The 23,036-nt window shown below is 40.4% G+C and overlaps 1 protein-coding gene across 1 annotated transcript; it reads right to left on the bottom strand.

Annotated features, from left to right (window-relative positions):
• Positions 1–18,224: 18,224 nt before the first annotated feature.
• LOC110920622 (coiled-coil domain-containing protein 18) lies at positions 18,225–22,813 on the bottom strand. Its single transcript, XM_035986706.1, has 14 exons — positions 22,517–22,813; positions 22,022–22,242; positions 21,829–21,942; positions 20,663–20,731; positions 20,525–20,581; positions 20,329–20,382; positions 20,177–20,239; positions 19,981–20,043; positions 19,719–19,883; positions 19,499–19,654; positions 18,992–19,072; positions 18,807–18,868; positions 18,571–18,694; positions 18,225–18,469 (listed from the first exon to the last, which is right to left on the bottom strand). Exons 1-13 carry the CDS (start codon positions 22,683–22,685, stop codon positions 18,619–18,621), a joined length of 1,350 nt encoding a protein of 449 aa, XP_035842599.1. The 5' UTR covers positions 22,686–22,813; the 3' UTR covers positions 18,225–18,469; positions 18,571–18,618.
• Between the last annotated feature and the right edge of the window lie 223 nt (positions 22,814–23,036).

Genomic DNA, 23,036 nt, shown 5'->3' with positions numbered 1-23,036 from the left:
AGCATGATCAAAGGTCCGCTCAGTTCGGTTCGGCTTGGTTGGCTCGATTTATTTTTTAATATATATGTGTGTGTGTATCATTTTTAATGAAATGACTAGAAAACACACATTAACAATGTTTGGTTCAAAATCCAAATAGAGCTCATTTAAGTAATTAGAATTGAAGTCCAATACCAGTAGTCCATTGTTCAATACTTAAATGACCATTTAAGTAATTGAGTCAAAATTTCAAATACTAAAATGTGAAGCGTCGATCAGTACTCAAGTCTCAACCCACCATTCGATTCAGAAGTACAAAACCTAATCAAAACCCCCCATTGGCAATCATTATTCGATTTCTCCATCGCCACTCGCCAAGACGCCAACTCGTGAGGGTTTTGCTTCAATCGGTTCATTCAATTTCAAACTTTCGATAAAAAAAGGGTATGTTTCGGTCGGTCGACGATTTATCTTCCCGCTTAGTTAATCTCGATAGAACTAGTTGAGTGTTTTTGTATTCCTTATTGTTTGTTATATTTTTACTTGTGTTCTATTGGACGAAACATCAGGGACGAAAACCGCACTTTATTCTAATAACTAGCACCCCCATCGTCACTTTCCTTGAGTATTCTGCGACGCTCGATACTCGCTCGACGTTCGTTCGAAAAATGCTCGGATCGAAAGACGCTCACTCGACTTCAGCTTGGTTAAAAAATGCTCGGTTCAGTTCGGTTTGTAAACGAACCGAGCACGAGCAAAGGTCTGATCGGTTCGGTTCGGCTCGTGAACAACCCTAGACCCGCCTGATAAGCAGAGAGCTCCATATAAGTCAAGAAGGAGATCAAGAAAACGGAAGCATCCAAAAAACCCTGATACACATCACAAGCATTTACTCTTAACACAACATTTTCTGAAAACTTATTGAATACGTGTGACAACCCTCACCAAATCAGGTATCCGTACGAATTAATTAATATTTAATTAATGCTTAATTACTGTGCTTGCTTACAATTGTGGTTAAACTGCTACTTGAATTCTGATACATACATATACATGCATCATACTTTATTAACCGTCACTCCATTATTTACATACAAACTATAGTGACAAACTTGATGCACAATAGCACAGTAGCACAATGAACGGATAACCCAGTAAACGTGCTGACATAGCCAGCACCAGACAGACACTGTCTCTAAGGCCAATATGAGCCGGGAATAGTTTACTACACTAGTAGTGAGTGTAGGGAGGTGAGGATTGTAGAACTGCGTCACTAGGTGATAGTTATAGTGACCGGATGTGCCTAAAACATGTTCTAATTGCACAATTCAGCATTTAATATGACTAGTAAAGTGCAAAAACATGGGAAAATAATACTACACACTTTCCAAAGTGTCGGGGATTCATTGTGTCACTAAAAATAATATTAAAGACACTTTAAATGCTTATTAAGCACCTTAACGGATCAGTATCCAACCGAACAACCGGACTTTACCCGGAACATAAAAATATTGACAATGACATTGTTTTTTCCTTTTCTGAGCTAGCTAGGGTCCCCGAACACCCGTTACAAAACACTACACACTAGTAACTTATTTAAGTTCCTAACTATCTTAACTAAACACTAACTAGCTAGTTCAAAACAAACCATAAACCCCTTAACCCCCCAACCGATCGGTTTCCCCCATGTGGGACACCCTTACACTTTTGATTATTTTATTAATCTATGTCTAATATCTCAAAGACATTATATACAATGGGTATTAGTAGATGATGATTTATAAGAATGCATAGAGGTTAATCCTTTCATTCACATCAACACTTAACAAAAATTTCACTCTCCCTCTCCTCTCCTTGCAATCGGCCGAAACCCACCATCACCTTCCAATTTTGATCTTGCTAAACCACATACAATCTAAGGTGCAAGAGATCATACGAGGAGACCCGGTGCTTACGGAATCACAAGGACCTCTCTACCTCGCTTTTATCCACCTAGTTTTCGCTTTGATTCTTCCCTAGCCTTGAGCTAGTTGCAAGTGCTTCTAAATACTCTCTTGTTCATGTTTAAAGTGGTTAATAAGAGATTTAACGGATAAAAATCATGAACACTAAAGATCAAATCTAAAAGTCTTGTAAGAATGATGAACAAGATGGTTAAAGAGAAAATAATGGTGTAAAACTTATGAATCTTGTTTAGTTATGGTTATTTTATGTTGTTGGTTGCTAGTAGTGGAACGGATCGTCACCTAACCACGCTAGATCATGTTCATAGAACATGAACTAGCAATATGTTATGTTGGAAAGATACAAGATGACGAACCCTTTCATACATAAACATGAACTTGTGTAAAAATAGTTTTTCTTGTAAGATGGAATTCTAAACTAGTAGATCTAAAGATCTACAAGTGGTATTTCCAAAGAACCAAGTGTAAGATGCAAATCATGTTTAAAAGCCGGATCTTTCTTGAAACAAAAGCATTTTGTGAACAAACAAGTGTGTAAACACTTGTGTGACAAAAGGTTTTAACAAAGAAGTATTTTCGTAATTTTTGACTAAGAAGTTGTAAAGTTACATGTTCTTTGAAAATAAAGTTTTCAAAAAACCGATCTTATTTTTAAAGATAGAAAGATCTACTAAAAATGTTGGAAGGTTACTACGTATTTTCACATAACTTACAAGTTCATATGTTTGTGATTTATACTTGTTTTGACTAGTTTAATGTTTGAATATTGTTTGTTGATGATGGGAAAATTATTGATTGAATTTTGAAAAGAAAATGATATGCTAGTAAGCGTGGCCACCTCCAGTTACAGAGGAAACTCTGGCGAAATTTTTCTAGAAATATAACACTTGGAAATATTTTTGTAACAAGTGTTGTGAATATATTTTTAACTTGTTTTCCAAAATAAAATTCGCCATGATTTTTATTACAAAACTTCCAAGTGTCGGAGGTGGAATTTTCATAAATGAAACTTGTTAAATATATGTTAAGAATATATATTTTTCATAGTAACACTTGTGAGAATTTTATGATTATTTTGTGAACTACATAAATATTATTTTTAGGCTAAAAATAATATTACTGGAATACACTGAACAGTAACGACTCCAAAATAATACTAACGCCCTCACAATAAAAATTTAAGTTACACCGGTATTATTATTACCACGCAAACTTTAAAAATGTAACTTATGTATTTTCAGAAAATACTCTTAAATACGTATTTTGATAAAAGTATTATTTTGGAAAATTGTATGGAATAAAATATAATATTTTTTGGGAAAAATATGTATATTTTGGAAGTGGAATATTTTAGACAAATGAATTAAAATATATTTTATTAAGTGAGACTTAATAATATATTTTGAAATTGTATAAACGCACATGTATTAAAACCCCCATCCTTGGGAAGGAATAAAATTTTAAATAATTAAGAAGTGTAAATACGAAATAGTTGTCTAACTATTTCCCAAAGACTTAAACCTTAAGCCAAGGCGCGGCCGTCCGTCTAATAGAAGTTAGTACGTGTAGGTCGTCACTCAGCAGGTTGACTGGGAGATTACTATTTCGAGACGCACTTCTGTGAGTTCATGTCCCCCTTTTCTCTTAACTGTTTTCAGTTTTTATACTTCGGGGGTGAAATACATGTTACTATGATTACGAATACTTTTTACATGGTATGGTTAGCGTAAGGAGGGTGTCACACCCCAACCGATGGCGGAATCATCGGGGCGCGGCACTGAGCGAAACAAATTGTCCAGAAGGTTCCACAACAACTATTATTACAAATTCAGTTAAATGATACGTCCCATACCGTATCCCAAATAAATAAACAAGTTATCATAGATCAACAACCAAACAAATAATACTGTTTCGACAACTCAGATTTAATTTATTACAAACCGAATGTTTTTAAATGCTGCCCAGAGTCATTAAGACTCATCTGGACAAGATCTACAGACAGCTAATGCCATAGATGCTTGATCAGACAACTCCAACGGCTCCATGGCAATTGTTTATCTGCTTCTAGAGACCCCTAGGTAGACCACTACCTACAACTAATTGCTGGGCTCTAAAGCTTTATTATTGTCTCGCTTCCCTAGCAAGTTAACACCTTAAACACCTGTCACATACGTTAAAATAAAGTCAATACATAAAATGTAAAGGTGAGCACACAAGTTTGATAATAGCATATAGAGTTCGAATAGTTTACTCATAACCAGGCACGTACACAGAGGAAAACATGCATGTTAATTATCGACATGGGACCATCGGTACCAACGACTGCGGTTTGACTGTCCGAGATAGTTCGCAATACATGAATACCACCGTAATCCATGCAAGTAATTGTCCTTAACAACCCCCTTGTGAACGGGTGCTGAGTCCAAACTATAGTACTATGTTGCTAAGGCAGGTAGATAGCACTCCACGTGTAAACATAATAAACAGCATTCATTTAGTCAAGTAGCACATGCAATCGGTTAGCGTTTAAATAGTTTGTGTTTGATTGTGATTTGATAGATAACGTATGTAACACCCAAAAGTGCTAAAAGCAAAAAGGGTTCGAGTATACTCACAGTGATTGGTTATGGATTGAAGGGAGCGTTGAGAGTAGGTTAGCCTGAATAGTTCGATAGTATAACGATGAGTAATGCGGAAATGCAAACGAGTGATATTAGGTCGATCAGTCCGGTCGATCGGACAACAGGTTCGATCGAACAGGCCGTTCGTTCGGTTTGAAAGTCCGTTTGAACAGTCCAATTCGATCGGCCGGTAGGCTCGATCGGCTGGTCCTTTCGAGTGGATTGTTTCTTCCTTTAGGGAAGGATGTGTTTGTGTATGATGGTTTGAACTTTTGAAGTTTTAGTTGCAGCATTTGAAAACATTGAAGTGTTCTTACCTTTCAGGTCGATCGATCGAACGGGTAGTTCGATCGAACGGGTAGTTCGATCGGTCGGCCCAACCGATCGGTTAGTCAACTTCAGTTGCAAGTCCTCAGGGAATGTCACTCGATCGGGCAGTGTATCCGATCGAACAGCATTCTAAGGCTTGGCTAGTTTGAAAACGACTAAGTGTTGAAGTGTAGTATCTCATGATTCGAACAGTATTGTTACCAATCGAGTAGCATATTCGATCGAGCATCACCTCGTCAATACTATGCTTCATGAAATTTGTAATGTGTGGGTCCATGTGCTAGCCGATCGGCTGGCCCGGTCGATCGGCTGGGGAGTCCGTTCGGTTGGGCTGTTCGTTCGAACAGCCTAACCGTTCGGCCAGCATTTCTGACCTGGTTGGCCTATCGTCTAACACTTGGCTGTTTTGATTACTTTGATATGATTTTGAGATATTTTGACAGTGAGTTAAACCATAGAACATGGGTTATTACTTGGTTCGCTGGTTCGGGCAGGAATCACCGAAGTCCGGCCAGTGAACTGTTCGGAGCGTCGGTTTAACTTTTAACCCGAAATCGGTGAACCTCGTGGTTAGAATCCGAACCTTGAACCATGTGATAGTTAGAATGATTTGTGAGTTGGTTCAAGCTCTGTTTCTATCGGTTTTCAGTGTGTTGGGTGTAAAAGAGTTGAAAGAATGTCGGAAAATCCTTCTTTCAACACTTCACACCGTGAAATGTCTAGATCTATAACAGATTTTAGTTTGTTTATGAGGAAATCGGCTAGATCTAAGCCATTCATGGTTGAATGATGCCAAAACTTGATGTTCTTGAAGAACACCATGATGACATCACCCAAGAACACCTAGATCTTGGTGATTTCACGGTTAGAATCCAAGTTTTGAAAGATAGAAAGGTGTAGAATCATGTAATGAACAAGAACGTACAAGATTTAGAGTGAAAACTTACCGGATTGAAGAGAAATCTGAGAAATAGTGAAGAATAGAAGCTGGTCGGTCAGAATTTTCCAAAAGTGGAAATGAAGACAATGACAGCCCTATTTATAGGCTTCCAAAAGAGGAAAGGTGTAACCGATCGGCCAGGACTCACTGATCGGATGGGCTGGCCGATCGAACAGCATGTTCGATCGGTTGGCCTGTTCGATCAGGATGTCCTGTTCGATTGGCACAACCTTTTGAGCGTTTTGCGACGATTTTTGATATTTCGATTCCGATGAACGATGATTTGAGTATGATAGAGTTCCTAATCAAATTACTTTTAATCCCAACTACTATATCTATCATATAAGCATCCTTATTTCCCAATTCGGTTTGATTTCGATTAAGTTCGATTGCTTCTCGAGTTTCGATTCGATTTGATTGATTCACCACACATAACAACATAAAGTAAACACGCACAGGTAACACATAAGACACACGCACACGTATAACAATACCAAAGTTCGCATAATTCGAGATTCGAGTTCGATGATTGGTTGATTAGCTTGATTATTGATTGATAAACTTCATCGTATTGTTACTTCCTACTATTCAAGGTCGATTATCGGTTCGCATTCAATTAGCATTCGATTCATTTTGATTAGACAACACTTACTCCACATAATACAAAATTTAAAATAGGTTAATTACAATAAAGTCAACATTTGACTTTGACTTTGACATTCAAGAACACGGGGTGTTACAGCCTCCCCTTGTTTAGGGAATTTCGTCCCGAAATTAAGCTGAAAGCCGTACATCACCGTGATTTTTACCAATTTGATGCTTCAGATCTATCTGAACAACTGCGGGTACTTGGCCTTCATGTCGCTTTCGAGTTCCCAAGTGAACTCTTCGCCTCGTTTGCCTTTCCATCGGACCTTCACGATCGGGATGCGAGAGCGTCTGAGTTGCTTGGTTTGGCGATCCATGATTTCGACAGGCTTTTCCACGAAGTGTAACGTTTCGTTAACCTAAAGATCGTCGAGCGGTATGATTGAATCATGATCAGCTAAGCACTTTCGGAGGTTTGACACATGGAAATTCGGGTGGACGTTACTAAGTTCCTCCGGTAAATCGAGTCTGTAGGCGACTTTTCCGATCCTTTCCAGAATCCTAAAAGGTCCTACATATCGAGGCGCGAGTTTCCCTCTCTTGCCGAATCGGACTACACCCTTCCAAGGTGATACCTTTAGGAGTACGTAGTCACCAACTTCAAATTCAAGGGGCTTGCGTCTTTTATCAGCGTAACTTTTCTGTCTGTTTCGAGCTTTCACCAAGTTGTCTCGAATTTGGTGGATTTTGTTAGTTATTTCTTGTAGAATCTCGGGACTGGTTAATTGGGAATGACCGATCTCGTGCCACACAATAGGCGAACGACATCTTCTACCATATAGAGCCTCGAATGGTGCCATTTGGATGCTGGCATGATAACTATTATTGTACGAGAATTCGACCAATGGCAGGTGTTTGCTCCAACTACCCCCAAAATCAATAACACACGCACGGAGCATGTCTTCAAGAGTACGGATCGTTCTCTCAGTCTGTCCGTCGGTTTGTGGATGGAATGCAGTACTTAGATTTAGCGACGTACCAAGAGCCGCTTGAAACGTTTCCCACAATCTCGAAGTAAACCGAGCATCACGGTCAGAGATGATGTCGCAAGGCGTACCATGATTACGGATGATCTCGTCGGTGTAGATTTGGGCTAGTTTGGCCACCTTATAGTCTCCTCGTATCGGCAAAAAGTGGGCTGACTTGGTTAGACGATCAACTATAACCCAAATACTATCGTGACCTGATGGCGTGGTCGGGAGCTTAGTTACGAAATCCATAGCTATGCTCTCCCACTTCCATATAGGTATCGGCGGTTGTTCGAGTAAGCCAGAAGGTCTTTGATGTTCAGCCTTGACTCTTGCACAGGTTAGACAGCTTCCAACATAGAGAGCGATATCCCGTTTCATTCCCGGCCACCAGTACTTATAACGAAGATCCTGGTACATTTTGTCAGCACCGGGATGAATGCAGTATCGGGATTTGTGGGCTTCGTTCATGATAATCTTTCGCAATTTGGTTCTCTTGGGGATCCAAATTCGGTCCAGATAGTAGAAGATCCCATCGGATTTGCTTACTAGCTGAGCTCCATCGTGATGAATCCTCTCTTTCTTCAATGTACGCTCGTTAAAGCAAGCATGTTGAGCTTCGCGGATGAGGGTTTCGAGATTATGCTGGGCTTGAACGTTTCGAACACTGAGCACGTAATTCTTTCTGCTGAGTGCGTCGCCAACAACATTCGCCTTGCCTGGGAGATAACGAATCTCACAGTCGTAATCGTTGAGGAGTTCTACCCATCGGCGTTGACGCATATTGAGTTCCCTTTGATCGAAGATATGTTGTAAACTCCTGTGATCGGTGAAGATCGTACACTTGGTACCATACAGGTAGTGTCGCCAAATCTTTAATGCAAAGACAACTGCGCCTAGCTCGAGGTCATGGGTTGTATAGTTCTTCTCGTGGATTTTGAGCTGTCGAGATGCGTAGGCTATAACCTTGTCTCGTTGCATAAGAACACAGCCAAGACCAAGGTTCGAAGCATCACAATAGACAACGAAGTCGTCGCTTCTGTCAGGTAGCGTAAGAATCGGTGCATTGCACAGCATATGCTTGAGAGTTTGAAAGGCAGTCTCTTGCGCGGTTCCCCACACAAAAGGCTTGTCCTTATGAGTAAGAGCGGTAAGCGGCACAGCGATCTTGGAGAATCCTTCGATAAATCGTCGATAATAGCCCGCTAGTCTGAGAAAAGAACGAACTTCAGACGGGTTCTTAGGCGTAATCCAACTTTTAACGGCTTCAATCTTCGCGGGATTGACGTGTATACCCTGACTATTCACAATGTGACCCAGAAACTGAACCTCCTCTAGCCAAAATTCACACTTGGAGAACTTGGCGTAGAGTTGATTCCCCTGGAGTAAGTCGAGAACCAAACGTAGATGTTGCGCGTGTTCGGTCTTCGACTTGGAATAGATCAAGACATCGTCAATGAACACGATGACGAAACGGTCTAAGAAGGGCTTACACACGCAATTCATCAGATCCATGAAAACCGCGGGTGCGTTAGTTAAACCAAAAGGCATGACAACGAACTCATAGTGGCCGTATCGAGTTCGAAAAGAGGTTTTGGGGATGTCTTCCTCTTGAATCCGCAATTGATGATAGCCTGAACGTAGATCGATCTTCGAGAAACACTGGGCACCTTGCAGCTGATCAAATAAGTCGTCGATTCGGGGTAAAGGGTATCGGTTCTTGATAGTCAGCTTATTCAATTCCCGATAATCGATGCACATCCGGAACGACCCATCCTTCTTTTTGACGAAAAGGACTGGCGCGCCCCAAGGAGAAGTGCTTGGGCGAATAAAGCCTTTTTCAAGTAACTCCTGGAGTTGGTTCGATAGTTCCCGCATTTCGGATGGAGCGAGACGATAAGGGGCTTTGGCAACGGGGTTAGCTCCAGGAATGAGGTCGATGCGAAAGTCGATATCACGACTTGGCGGTAGTCCAGGAAGATCATCAGGGAACACCTGAGGAAACTCACGGACCACTGGAACATCTTTGACTTCAACTTTCTTTTTCTTTTCCTTCTCCGCTACTACAATGTTTGCCAAGAAGGCTCGGTATTCCTTGCGGAGATACTTGCTGGCTTGAATGCATGACATAAGCTTGAGACCTTTCGAAGCAGTTTCACCGTACACACATAGATGATCACCATTCGCGAGCGAGAATCGAATCATCTTATCGAAGCACACAACTTCAGCATGGTTTTCACGAAGAAAGTCCATGCCTACTATGACGTCAAAACTTCCGAGTTGCATTGGAATAAGGTCGATTGGGAAGATATGATTGTTGAGCTCGAGAGTACAATCACGGAGTATAGAATTAATGGCGACAGTTCTTCCAGTAGCGACCTCGACTTCGAATGACGACGAAAGATAAGAGCGCTTACGACTTAGGAGCTTCTCGAATTCAAACGACACAAAGCAGTTATCGGCTCCAGTATCAAACAAACATGATGCATATATACCATTCACAAGGAACGTACCATTGACCACGTTGTTGTCAGCTTGAGCCTGACGGACGTTGAGGTTGAAGGTTCTGGCATGGGCTGCTTGCTGCTGTTGCTGAGGCTGCTGTTGTTGCTGCTGCTGGGGTTGCTGGGGCTCTTGCTTGACCACCCTGTTCGGGCACCTGTTTGCAAAGTGGTTGGGATCACCACATGCAAAGCAGACTCGAGCATTGACTGCTGGTGCTTGAGCTGCTGGTTGACCTTGAGGGGCAGGAAGTAGAGCTTGGTTGGCAACGGCTTGAACTGGGGCTTGACGGGGACCATAGCGACAGTTCACAGTGAAATGCCCGTAGAGGTTGCAGTGAGCGCAGAAACGACAAGCCAGACCCACTAGATGATGATAAGAGCATGTCGGGCAGAGGGGGTGAGGGCCTGTGTATGCACGCGGTGCATTGATCACTGGAGCTGAGCGCTGGTGCTGCTGCTGTTGAGCTGGTACGGATTGGAGAGGAGCAGCAGTGGTTGCGGCAGCACAGCTCTTGTTGCTGGAGCTGTTGTTCTTCTTCCTTCTTCTCGAAGACTTGGAGGCTTGAGCAGTGGCGGTGTCGGTGGATGCTGTTGTGGCTTGATGCAGAGACTTGGCTTGCTTATCCCAAAAACCGGACTTAACCCGCTTGTCGTTGATCTCAGCGGCAAGTAGGTAAGTCTCTTCAATCGTTACTGGCCTGACGGCTTGAACAAAATCGGCCACACAGTCGGGCAGGGCTCGGATGTACTTCTTGATGGTTTGATCTGGGGTTTTAACCTGATCGGGACAGATGATACTGAGCTGCTTGAAGCGAGCAGTGAGAGCAGCGTTGTCTCCGTCCTTCTGCTTAATGACCCAAAATTCATCCTCTAGCTTCTGGCGTTCATGAGGAGGGCATAATTCATCGATCATAATTGCCTTCAGTTCCTCCCATGTCAGCTCGTAAGCTGCATCACTCCCACGTTTGTTTCGTTCAGCAGTCCACCAGTCTAAAGCACGCGACTGGAAGACGCCAGTAGCATTGAGAGTGCGGAGATTTTCGGGGCATCCGCTTTGTCGGAGGGTGACTTCGACCGAGTCGAACCAATGAAACATGGCAGTAGGGCCATCCTCACCGGTGAACTCCTTCGGTCCACACGCTTTAAACTGCTTGAAGCTAAAAGCAGTCTTGCTGGAATCCTTAGGGGTATCAGCATGAGATCCCTCTGATGACTTGCTGGCGTTCTCATACACCTCACTCACAGCTTTCGCTACGGATTTGGAGATGATGGCAGCGAGACGCCTGTCTCTTTTCTCTTGACGGGTCAGACGTTGACGTGATCCAGACGACGACATGGTCTGCAATAGACATCGTCACAGGACTCAACACAACGTAATCGATTCTCACCTCACACGTCTAGATTACTAAAGCTCAGGAGCACATTGAATGCATATCACATAAACATATAGGCACAAAAACACAGAATCCACATAACCACAGAAGCACATAGACGCATACACATTCTTAGCACAGAAGCAGTCAGAAAACAGAAACCTATCCTTCCAAGCTCGCATGTCGTTTATATAGCGGTCGCGTATAGTATATCGAGTTAACGTAGTATAGTATAGCCTAACTTGGTCGTATAACATAGCATAATATCGTTTAGATTGCATCGTCCGAAGGATCAAATGAGGATAGAATAGCATTACGAGTCGTGTGGATTGAAATGATGGCAAAATCGAATACATCCCAAATTATAAACACGTAAACAGATAAAGCACATAAAATAACATGAAAACCAACGAGTCACCAAGAGTCGGAATACATAAAATCGAGAGATAGATGGTCTGCGGCTATTAGACATCGACTAGCCAAGGCAATTCAACTATTCACAGTGGACTTGTCGTCACTTTCGGCTCTAGGAGTCGTGTTCCTGCCTTGATTCTTGGGCGTTCCACACATTCCCTAGGTCATACTTGTGAGTTCAGGTCGTTGGAGTCCATCGAATGCCTTGGTGAGATGAAATAAAGTCCGGGACAAGTTGCCAAGGTTAGGGTTTCAACCCTGGCTTAGCAATTTCTTCCTTGTGTTTAAGAAAATCGAGGAGTTTGGACGAAAATTCTGTCGAGAGTTTGCGGTTTTCACACCTATTCTCGATGAATAATCTCCTCCCTTTTGTAAATAAATTGCAGGGTTGACAAATAACATAGTCGGGAGTTCGAGGCCTTCACACCTAATCCTGACTAAATCACTTGACTCTTATTTAAAATCCGAGTGCAGTGATAGCGAAGAATAGCATAAATAAGCACATAAACTTGGTCTGATGGTTCCTAACTATAGTCTAGGTCTCTAAGACAGCGACCCGGACTAGGTCATGTCTAACCTAATTCCCTATAGTTATGGCTCTGATACCAATCTGTCACACCCCAACCGATGGCGGAATCATCGGGGCGCGACACTGAGCGAAACAGATTGTCCAGAAGGTTCCACAACAACTATTATTACAAATTCAGTTAAATGATACGTCCCATACCGTATCCCAAATAAATAAACAAGTTATCATAGATCAACAACCAAACAAATAATACTGTTTCGACAACTCAGATTTAATTTATTACAAACCGAATGTTTTTAAATACTGCCCAGAGTCATTAAGACTCATCTGGACAAGATCTACAGACAGCTAATGCCATAGATACTTGATCAGACAACTCCAACGGCTCCATGGCAATTGTTTATCTGCTTCTAGAGACCCCTAGGTAGACCACTACCTACAACTAATTGCTGGGCTCTAAAGCTTTATTATTGCCTCGCTTCCCTAGCAAGTTAACACCTTAAACACCTGTCACATACGTTAAAATAAAGTCAATACATAAAATGTAAAGGTGAGCACACAAGTTTGATAATAGCATATAGAGTTCGAATAGTTTACGCATAACCAGGCACGTACACAGAGGAAAACGATGCATGTTAATTATCGACATGGGACCATCGGTACCAACGACTGCGGTTTGACTGTCCGAGACAGTTCGCAATACATGAATACCATCGTAATCCATGCAAGTAATTGTCCTTAACAACCCCCGTGTGAACGGGTGCTGAGTCCAAACTATAGTACTATGTTGCTAAGGCAGGTAGATAGCACTCCACGTGTAAACATAATAAACAGCATTCATTTAGTCAAGTAGCACATGCAATCGGTTAGCGTTCAAATAGTTTGTGTTTGATTGTGATTTGATAGATAACGTATGTAACACCCAAAAGTGCTAAAAGCAAAAAGGGTTCGAGTATACTCTCAGTGATTGGTTATGGATTGAAGGGAGCGGTGAGAGTAGGTTAGCCTGAATAGTTCGATAGTATAACGATGAGTAATGCGGAAATGCAAACGAGTGATATTAGGTCGATCAGTCCGGTCGATCGGACAACAGGTTCGATCGAACAGGCCGTTCGTTCGGTTTGAAAGTCCGTTTGAACAGTCCAATTCGATCGGCCGGTAGGCTCGATCGGCTGGTCCTTTCGAGTGGATTGTTTCTTCCTTTAGGGAAGGATGTGTTTGTGTATGATGGTTTGAACTTTTGAAGTTTTAGTTGCAGCATTTGAAAACATTGAAGTGTTCTTACCTTTCAGGTCGATCGATCGATCGAACGGTTAGTTCGATCGGTCGGCCCAACCGATCGGTTAGTCAACTTCAGTTGCAAGTCCTCAGGGAATGTCACTCGATCGGGCGGTGTATCCGATCGAACAGCATTCTAAGGCTTGGCTAGTTTGAAAACGACTAAGTGTTGAAGTGTAGTATCTCATGATTCGAACAGTAATGTTACCAATCGAGTAGCATATTCGATCGAGCATCACCTCGTCAATACTATGCTTCATGAAATTTGTAATGTGTGGGTCCATGTGCTAGCCGATCGGCTGGCCCGGTCGATCGGCTGGGGAGTCCGTTCGGTTGGGCTGTTCGTTCGAACAGCCTAACCGTTCGGCCAGCATTTCTGACCTGGTTGGCCTATCGTCTAACACTTGGCTGTTTTGATTACTTTGATATGATTTTGAGATATTTTGACAGCGAGTTAAACCATAAAACATGGGTTCTTACTTGGTTCGCTGGTTTGGGCAGGAATCACCCAAGTCCGGCCAGTGAACTGTTCGGAGCGTCGGTTTAACGTTTAACCCGAAATCGGTGAACCTCGTGGTTAGAATCCGAACCTTGAACCATGTGATAGTTAGAATGATTTGTGAGCTGGTTCAAGCTCCGTTTCTACCGGTTTTCAGTGTGTTGGGTGTAAAAGAGTTGAAAGAATGTCGGAAAGTCCGTCTTTCAACACTTCACACCGTGAAATGTCTAGATCTATAACAGATTTTAGTTTGTTTATGTGGAAATCGGCTAGATCTAAGCCATTCATGGTTGAATGATGCCAAAACTTGATGTTCTTGAAGAACACCATGATGACATCACCCAAGAACACCTAGATCTTGGTGATTTCACGGTTAGAATCCAAGTTTTGAAAGATAGAAAGGTGTAGAATCATGTAATGAACAAGAACGTACAAGATTTAGAGTGAAAACTTACCGGATTGAAGAGAAATCTGAGAAATAGTGAAGAATAGGAGCTGGTCGGTCAGAACTTTCCAAAAGTGGAAATGAAGACAATGACAGCCCTATTTATAGGCTTCCAAAAGAGGAAAGGTGTAACCGATCGGCCAGGACTCACTGATCGGATGGGCTGGCCGATCGAACAGCATGTTCGATCGGTTGGCCTGTTCGATCAGGATGTCCTGTTCGATTGGCACAACCTTTTGAGCGTTTTGCGACGTTTTTGATATTTCGATTCCGATGAACGATGATTTGAGTATGATAGAGTTCCTAATCAAATTACTTTTAATCCCAACTACTATATCTATCATATAAGCATCCTTATTTCCCAATTCGGTTCGATTTCGATTGAGTTCGATTGCTTCTCGAGTTTCGATTCGATTTGATTGATTCACCACACATAACAACATAAAGTAAACACGCACAGGTAACACATAAGGCACACGCACACGTATAACAATACCAAAGTTCGCATAATTCGAGATTCGAGTTCGATGAATGGCCTTGCAAACCATTGGTGATCTCTTTATTTCCTTATTTGCTACATACCAGGGATTTTCATATTACAAAGGTTTTACATACTCATTTACACATGAACTCGCTCAACATTTTTGTTGATTTTTCCAACTTACATGTATTTCAGGGAATTAAGGATCTGGCACAGTATGCTACGTTTTCACGCTGCGTAAGAGTTAGGGGGTCATCCAAGTTTAGGGGTTGTGGCTTTTACCTGGACGAGTCACAGTTCTTAAACTACGTCTGTTTCATGCTTGTGGTTATGTCTTCTGAACAATGTTTTTATATTGTTATGTTATAATTCCGTTGCATGTGTCGACATTTTAAAACTATGGTACTTTTATTTTAAAACATGAACCAATGGATGATCTGCATGGTTTTACTTTCATATAGCTTTGTTGTGATTAAGCTATGGTATTAAGAAGTCACACCAAATAAACCCACGCTTCCGCAAAGCCAGGGTGTGACAATACGTTAATCAGGAATCAACACCATTCACTCCGACTGATCCATTGAGTCAGAACCCTATTTACCACCCGACAAGTTTTCTTATTCTCATGCCGGAGCTTGGTCGGAAACCCCTACCCGGGGGGTCCTCCGTGGCAAGGATAACGGTGTATTTTTTTGTAGTTACCTCGAACAGAGATGGGCATAATCGGGTATTATTAATATCCGAAACCGGTTCCTACCCTTACCCGGGTACTGATACTAGTTAAGGGGAACCGGGTTCTCTGAAGAACCGGTTTCGGGTTGAACCCGGGTAGTCGTCAATAAAACTAGAACCGATGTAACCGGTTACAGGTACTCTGGACCCGGAACCTGGTACTGTTTGGAACCGGTTCTGTCGGGTTTTTCAAACCAAAAAGTTGCCACTTACTGTTGGAACCGGTCCCAACGTATATAATACCGTTGGAAACCGATTATATATATATAAAAATTGGGTTTTTTCGTATATATACCCTATCTTCTCCATTTCATTTCCTTACTACTACAAATATTCAACACTTCAACATTTGATTTCATATTTTCGAAGATACAATGGCATGCAATGACGAGGTTGTTATGGTTTTGGAAACCAAATGAAACCCGTCAATTTGGAAGCATTTCGATTTGTGTTTGATGACCGATAACCATGAGAGATGGCTAGGTGCAAAGGTTGCGGAAAGTTCATGAAAGCGGCCGCCAACTCGACGCTAAAGAAACACATCGACCGCCATTGCCCCGTGACCAAGGCGAAAAATGAAAAGGGTGAAGGATCCGGGACCGGTTTGAAATAAATATATGGTGTGTTTAGTTATGTTTGGTGTGTTATGTTTGTTTAGTTATGATGTAACCGTTTGAAATAAATATATGGTTCTAACGGTAACTTATTACCGGGTACAATGGAACCGGGTACTGGAAGAACCGGTAGAGTGGGGATCCTACGGAAAGTGTGCTTTTCCTAGAAAGTTTAGGAAGCGATCTGGGTCATCCAATGGGTGTGTTTAATGGTTGAGATCATCTTGGTGGCATTTTGGTAATATGTGTTTCTTAAAAATAGGATTATTTAATTAATCAGGGGTAGATATGTCATTTAGCTTGTTTTAAATATGGAAATAATTGTTATTCCATAACCACCCTACATTTCTTGCGATTTTTTTTTCTCTCTCTTTCTCCCTCTCTCTCTCCCCCTCTCTCTCTCTTCCTTCTATCCTTCATGAAGAAACACATCAAGAAAACACATCGTATTAATCTGCTTGCTGTTAAAACATAGTGGCAAGAAATCCTCCAGCATTACCAGCGTGGATGGTAAAACACAGCGTATGAATCTGCTTGTTGTTAAAACACAACTGTATGAATCTGAATGCTAAAACACAATTGTATGAATCTGCTTGTTGTTAAAACACAACTATATGAATCTGAATGCTAAAACACAAATGTATGAATCTGCTTGCTATTAAAACAAAACTGTATGAATCTGCTTGCTGTTAAAACACAACTGTATGAATCTGTTTGCTGTTAAAACACAATTGTATGAATCTGAATGCTAAAACACAACTGTATGAATCTGCTTGATGGTAAAACACAACTGTATGAATCTGAATGCTAAAACACAACTATTTGAATCTGCTTGCTGTTAAAACACAACTGTATGAATCTAAATGCTAAAACACAACTGTATGAATCTGCTTGTTATTAAAACACAACTGTATGAATCTAAATGGTAAAACACAACTGTATGAATCTGCTTGTTGTTAAAACACAGCGTCAAGAACATTCTGGTGGTTTCCAGACAAAATTAAAAATCGATACAGACCAGATAATAGTAAACAGAAAAAGAAGTGTATTTGCCATATCCGCAATCAAGAATTGTGTTTGAAGCCATAACTATCTCTCATGTAAAAAATGATTTACAAATAAAGTTGATCAAGATTGTGAAAGGAACGAATGAGAATTTGATTGATATTTACATCTGGTAATAATTCGCAAATCATGGAGAATCAGTTACCATAAAATCGTGCATAGTTAGTTAATGAGATATAAATTCCAAAATTAAAATAAAATGTCAAATTACATAATTGCCCTTTTAGTTAAAATCCTTCAATGCCATGTTACATTCTGATTGCTTCCTAGACTTTCTAGGAAAATAAGGCTTTCTACCCAACTCCTACTCTAGTTATGTTTGGTGTGTTATGTTTGTTTAGTTATGATGTAACCGTTTGAAATAAATATATGGTTCTAACGGTAACTTATTACCGGGTACTGGAAGAACCGGGTACGGGTACTAACCACGTACGGGTAGGAACCGGGTACGACCCGTATTATCAAGAAATATGGAACCGGGTAAGGACCGCCGGGTATTTTGAACCCGGAACCGGTTCTTCTATACATCATGTTGGAACTGGAACCGGGTATGGGTTGGTTCTACCTAGGGATGAGCTCGGTACCGGAACCGAAAGTACCGGTACCGAAAATCCTCAAAAGTGGGTACCGGTACCGGTACCGAATATACCCGGTACGGTACGGTTCGGTACCGGTACCCGAAGTAAAGATCAAGAAGTTTGACGGCCATGATTTTGGTTTCGGGATGATGAAGATAGAAGATTACGTGTACCCGAAGAAAATCAGTGAACCTCTTATGCAGTTAAAAGATTGGGAACTTTTCTAAAGATGAAGCAGAAGGATTGACAAGTACTATTGGAATATTGGGCTATAACTGGATAAAGCTTCAAGTAAAAATAAAATAAAAAGTCATTCTAGTAGTCTCAATAAATTACCTAAACCCACATTTGAAGCAAATTAATAAGTTACTAACACCAACCACAATGACTATGATACACACCTCTATTATACTCGCTATTCTTCCTTACTTTCTGGATTTCTCTATGCATTACAAACATACAACAACAGCCTTTACAGACACTCCATGCAGAAACTATCACTTCTATCTGCCAATTCGACAACAATCCGTCCGTCAGTAATCAACCGGTAAAACAGATGTGCTATTTGCCGACAATGTAGCCTCGTTTTCAAGTTTAGGAGCTCATACCTTAAATTCACGTGTGAAGAAAAGCATTGGTCTTTCTGTGTATTACTATTACTTGTCGGGATGTGCACGTTTGGCCTTGCGACGTGGTTGGTTGGGATTGCGAGTTGGTCTTTTAGCCTTTTTGCTGTCGTTTCAAGAGAATTGAAAAATGATTTATATTCTTAAGTCGGAAGATATTAATATAAGTTCTTTATTCCATCAACTTTTAGTAAGGATGTTAAAAAAATGGGACTTACAAAAAGATTGCTGACAAAGTTTTGAATAGGATTAAAATAGGCAGCACCAACAATGCAGAGGCCTGCAACAAAGATACAGTCATTCAACTTTTACTTCTTTAGTTCTTTCTATTATCCACGCGCACGCACACATATATGTGTGTGTGTGTGTGGTTCTATAGGTAGAGAGAGAGAGAGAGACGTACAGTAAACCAAACCAACTCCTTAGTTGCAAGAGCACTGCTAATATCATGCTTTTTCAGTGATTCTTCAACCGCAACTTGAACCTTCAGTATTACAGTAGATATTGAACAGGATTAAAACAATAAGCAACTTATGTATCACTATACAGATATAAAAAATGCATAAACATCTTTACTTCTTTTAAAGATATATATACATAAGTTAATGTGTTGATTATAATAAAAAATTGTATACTTACAAAAGGATTTATGCATGTGGTTATATTTCAAAGGATTCAAAAGGATTTATGCATTTGGTTATATTTCAAAGGGTTTTCACCCGTTTGACCCACCCATCCCATTTAGCACGTTTCCTTTATTTATAAATAATTTAGCTCAACTCATTTGACCCAATGAGATAGAGCATAACATAAACCGACCCATTTGTAAATAAACGGGTCAAGACTGCCAAAATTCAAACAAAAAAAAAAACTAAACAAGCAGCAAATACCAGACCCTTGTATTATATACCTGATGATGATATTTAGTAGCTGATTCAAGAAACTTCCCATAAGCAATAACCGCCTCCTTTGTGTAAGGTGCCACTGTTTCCCGAGCTTTATCAAGATGAGGCTTTGTTGCAGTGGCAATCTGGTCAATGTACGGCTTGGAGACCTTCTTGACAGTCTGTCACCGCATAGTTTAATAATTAGAACAATATCTACAGTCATGCGAACATATAAATAAATACCTGAAAGTGAGGGTCTACAACTTCCTTAATTTTGATCACATGTGGAGTTATAGCATCCTTAGACTGAATATAAACCTCTTTGGTCTTCTTGGTTAATGATTGTAGTTGCGGTTCGACGTTAGTTACCACCAACACCCATTGTTCCCTGGCAGCTGGGATCCATTTCTGCGTATATTCAGAATTAGAAAATCAAATCGAGTGAAAAAATAAATAAAATTAACTGATCGAACAATATGATATTCATATTTTGAAAGTCACTTACAGTTTTGATTGTCTGAACATGAGGTTCAGCCCATTTGTCAGCTTGTGCCTTTTTCTCAAAGGCCTGCCACAAGAAAAATGAGACGTTCGTACGTTACAAGTTTCTCATAAGGCATAAGAACAGTTATCCAAAATATGTGTAGCATGTTTTAATAACGGGCACATGCAATAGTGCCTGCTACATATACAAATATTACCTTTTGCTTAAGTGACTCAAAAGCAGGTTTTCCATGTTCTTTCCAGTGGTTATCCGCATAAGACTGCATGATACTAATGTAATCAGACCTGATTGTTTAGCCACAAATGGCAAATTAAAAAAAAATAAATAAATAAATAAATAAAAAACTACCTGAAAACCAGCCAAACGGGCTGCAAGCCAAGGTGGCAGCCATGCACTATGGACCTGAATACAGTTTACAGAACGCAGAATAAGGTTTCTAAAATGCAAGTAAAATCACTTAAATCTGTTTAGGAAACTTAGTAAAAGAACATGTACATTTGAAATAGCTAATGACATTGTGGTATAGCTAAGTTTCAGGTTTTACCTCAGTCAGTTCTTTAATTTTCGATGTCGCTTCAAATTTAGCCTTCTTAAGTTCTTCCTGCGTATGAGTATACATGTAAAGATAATGCATCTTTTCATATTCACGTAAATTTATTAAATCCCATTGATGTGGACAAACCTCAGCAATTTTTAGAGCACGCTCAGTTTTATGAAGTTTTCTCTTCTGTTCGTCAGCGACTTGTTGAAGCTGAAACAAACGATAGAATAACAAAACAAAAATGTATAAGGCTTCAACTTAACACAACCCACCAAACTAATTATGTCTTAATCACAAAAAAAAAAGAATGTTTACAAATTCAGGACTAAAAGGACCATTAACAGAAAAAAGATGGTTTGGCAAGAAGACCATCACAAGATGCTTTAAGCAAACAATATTGAATAGTTAATTCTTAAGCATTAGAAATAATTAACAAAAAAAAACATAAGTTGTTCATGATAAATTTGCATTAATTGCCACAAACTAAGGCATATAATTGTAACGAATTAATGCGCAATGCAACCACAGATGGTCCAAACTAGGTTTTACCCATAGTTATCAAAGACGCTAGGCGCACTCAAGGCGCAAAGGCTTCGCCTGGGGCCTAGGCGCAAAGGCTTCGCCTGGGGCCTAGGCGCAAAGCGCAAAAAAATCTGGATTAATTGATATGCATATGAAGATGAAATTTTACGTTAACTTAATCTGGTCGCCTGAAAAGCAAGTAATAAATTGAACATTTAATGCCTATGACGAATTTAGCATTAAATAAAAAAAGCTGGATAATTATCATTAATTAAGCAGCGCCTTAAATACCTAGGAACTAAAGGCGCATTTAATGCGCTTCGCTTGGAAATCGCGCCTAGGCGCAGAAAGCGCTCGCCTTTGAAAACTGTGGTTTTACTCACCCGCGCCTTGCGCGGGGCTCGTTTATCGGTTTATGTAAAGATTTTCAAAAATTGGGTTTCGATTTTACAATTCTTCTAAACTGCATAGGTATAGCAGCTACCATATATATATGCTGGTAAGTCTTGTATTCTTCTTGAAGTTGAGTGGAAACTGGAAACTGACTTTCAATTATGGTATATAGATTTTAACAACTAGAAGCCATCACGTGTTTAAAACTCACGTCCAAGAAGACTATACTTTCGTTTTCAAATAATACCCATATAGATTTTAACAACCAGAAGCCATCACGTGTTTAAAACTCACGTCCAAGAAGACTACACTTTCGTTTTCGAATAATACCCATATCAGAAACATTAATGCAGATCTCCAAATTCAAAAGTTTAAATCACCAAACAACTTACATCGTTAAGCTTTGAGTTTAGATCAACCGTTTTCTTCTCCAACTCTTTTGTGCGAGTTTCCAAGGTCCCCCTTAAGTCATTCTTCAACTTTATCTCCGTTTGAAGTTTTTCCAACTACAATAATTTTACACTTCCTTAACAAAACTCATTTCAACAAACTAAACTAGATTAATATATCACACAAATGACAAACCTCCTTCTCCAATTCATGAACGCGCATATGCGCCTTTTTAACCTGCTCATTAGCATGCAATGACGCTTCACCCTCAAGTGAAGCTACTTCGTTTTTCAACGATGTAATACTATCCGACTTTTCTAAAATAATCTTCTCTTTCTCCGCAGTTTCCTTCTCCGTCCAAGCAATCGTCTCATCTTTGCTTTTCAACTCGTGATTCTTCTCCTCAACAAGTAATTCTACAAAATTAAATACGTTACGAGATCACTTTAAAACTGATAAATGATAATAATTATAATTAATAAGTTAATAACCATAACCTCTTTAACAAATGAAGCAACGCAAAACGCTAAACCTAACCGATGATTTGTTAATCACTATGTCATAAACTCATAATTCCTCATAATTCGGGTATCAGTGACCACAAGTACGAAACTAGGGTTAACAAACTAACGTACGCAACAAGTAAACTAGCTTAACACGAAATTATAGATGTAAAAGAATATGACAAACCGAGTGAATGGATCTTCGAACTGAGTTTATCCAATTCGGATCGGAGAGTGTCTGAGTTGTCGGATCGAAGTGCAGGTTCTTCAACGGGGCTATCAGCTTGAGTTGTTGTGAAAATTAGGGCAAAAAAGAGGGAAAGAAGAAGGAAGATGTGTAGGTTTGAGGTCGCCATAGATAGGGAGTGATTGCAAAAGTGCGGAGAAATCAGTGGTGGGTTTGGATTTGGATGAGTAGTTTGCAAGCGAATGAATCTGTGTGATCGGAAACGTGTACGTGGCTGCTGTTGAGAGTTACAAAATTATGGAACACGTGGCATAAGGACCCCTTGTGATGTAAGGGTAGTCGGTGTGAGGGACGGCCTGGCCCGTCGACCCTCGGCGCCGGTCTCCAACACCATTTCCTTACCCCCATCGTCGTCCTCAACGTCTTGGGGCAGGACGTTTGTGTCGGGCCTCTCCCTTCTCACACATATAGACATACATAATACATATATGTTTGCCTTGGTCTATTTTTGGAGGGGCAT

This window comes from Helianthus annuus, chromosome 17, assembly GCF_002127325.2.
Source record: "Helianthus annuus cultivar XRQ/B chromosome 17, HanXRQr2.0-SUNRISE, whole genome shotgun sequence".
Classification (NCBI taxonomy): Eukaryota; Viridiplantae; Streptophyta; class Magnoliopsida; order Asterales; family Asteraceae; genus Helianthus; species Helianthus annuus.
Note: the sequence above shows the minus strand (reverse complement) of the source record. Positions and strands in the feature narration are given on the sequence as shown.

What these genes read in the sequence shown, in the direction of transcription:
- LOC110920622 (XM_035986706.1), bottom strand. Translation starts at nt 22,685, where the DNA reads ATGGCGACCTCAAACCTACACATCTTCCTTCTTCTTTCCCTCTTTTTT. An exon ending in TTCGAAGATCCATTCACTCG is followed by an intron (nt 22,243 to 22,516) that starts GTTTGTCATATT and finishes TTAATTTTGTAG; the next exon opens with AATTACTTGTTGAGGAGAAG. An exon ending in TAAACTCAAAGCTTAACGAT is followed by an intron (nt 20,732 to 21,828) that starts GTAAGTTGTTTG and finishes CGTTTGTTTCAG; the next exon opens with CTTCAACAAGTCGCTGACGA.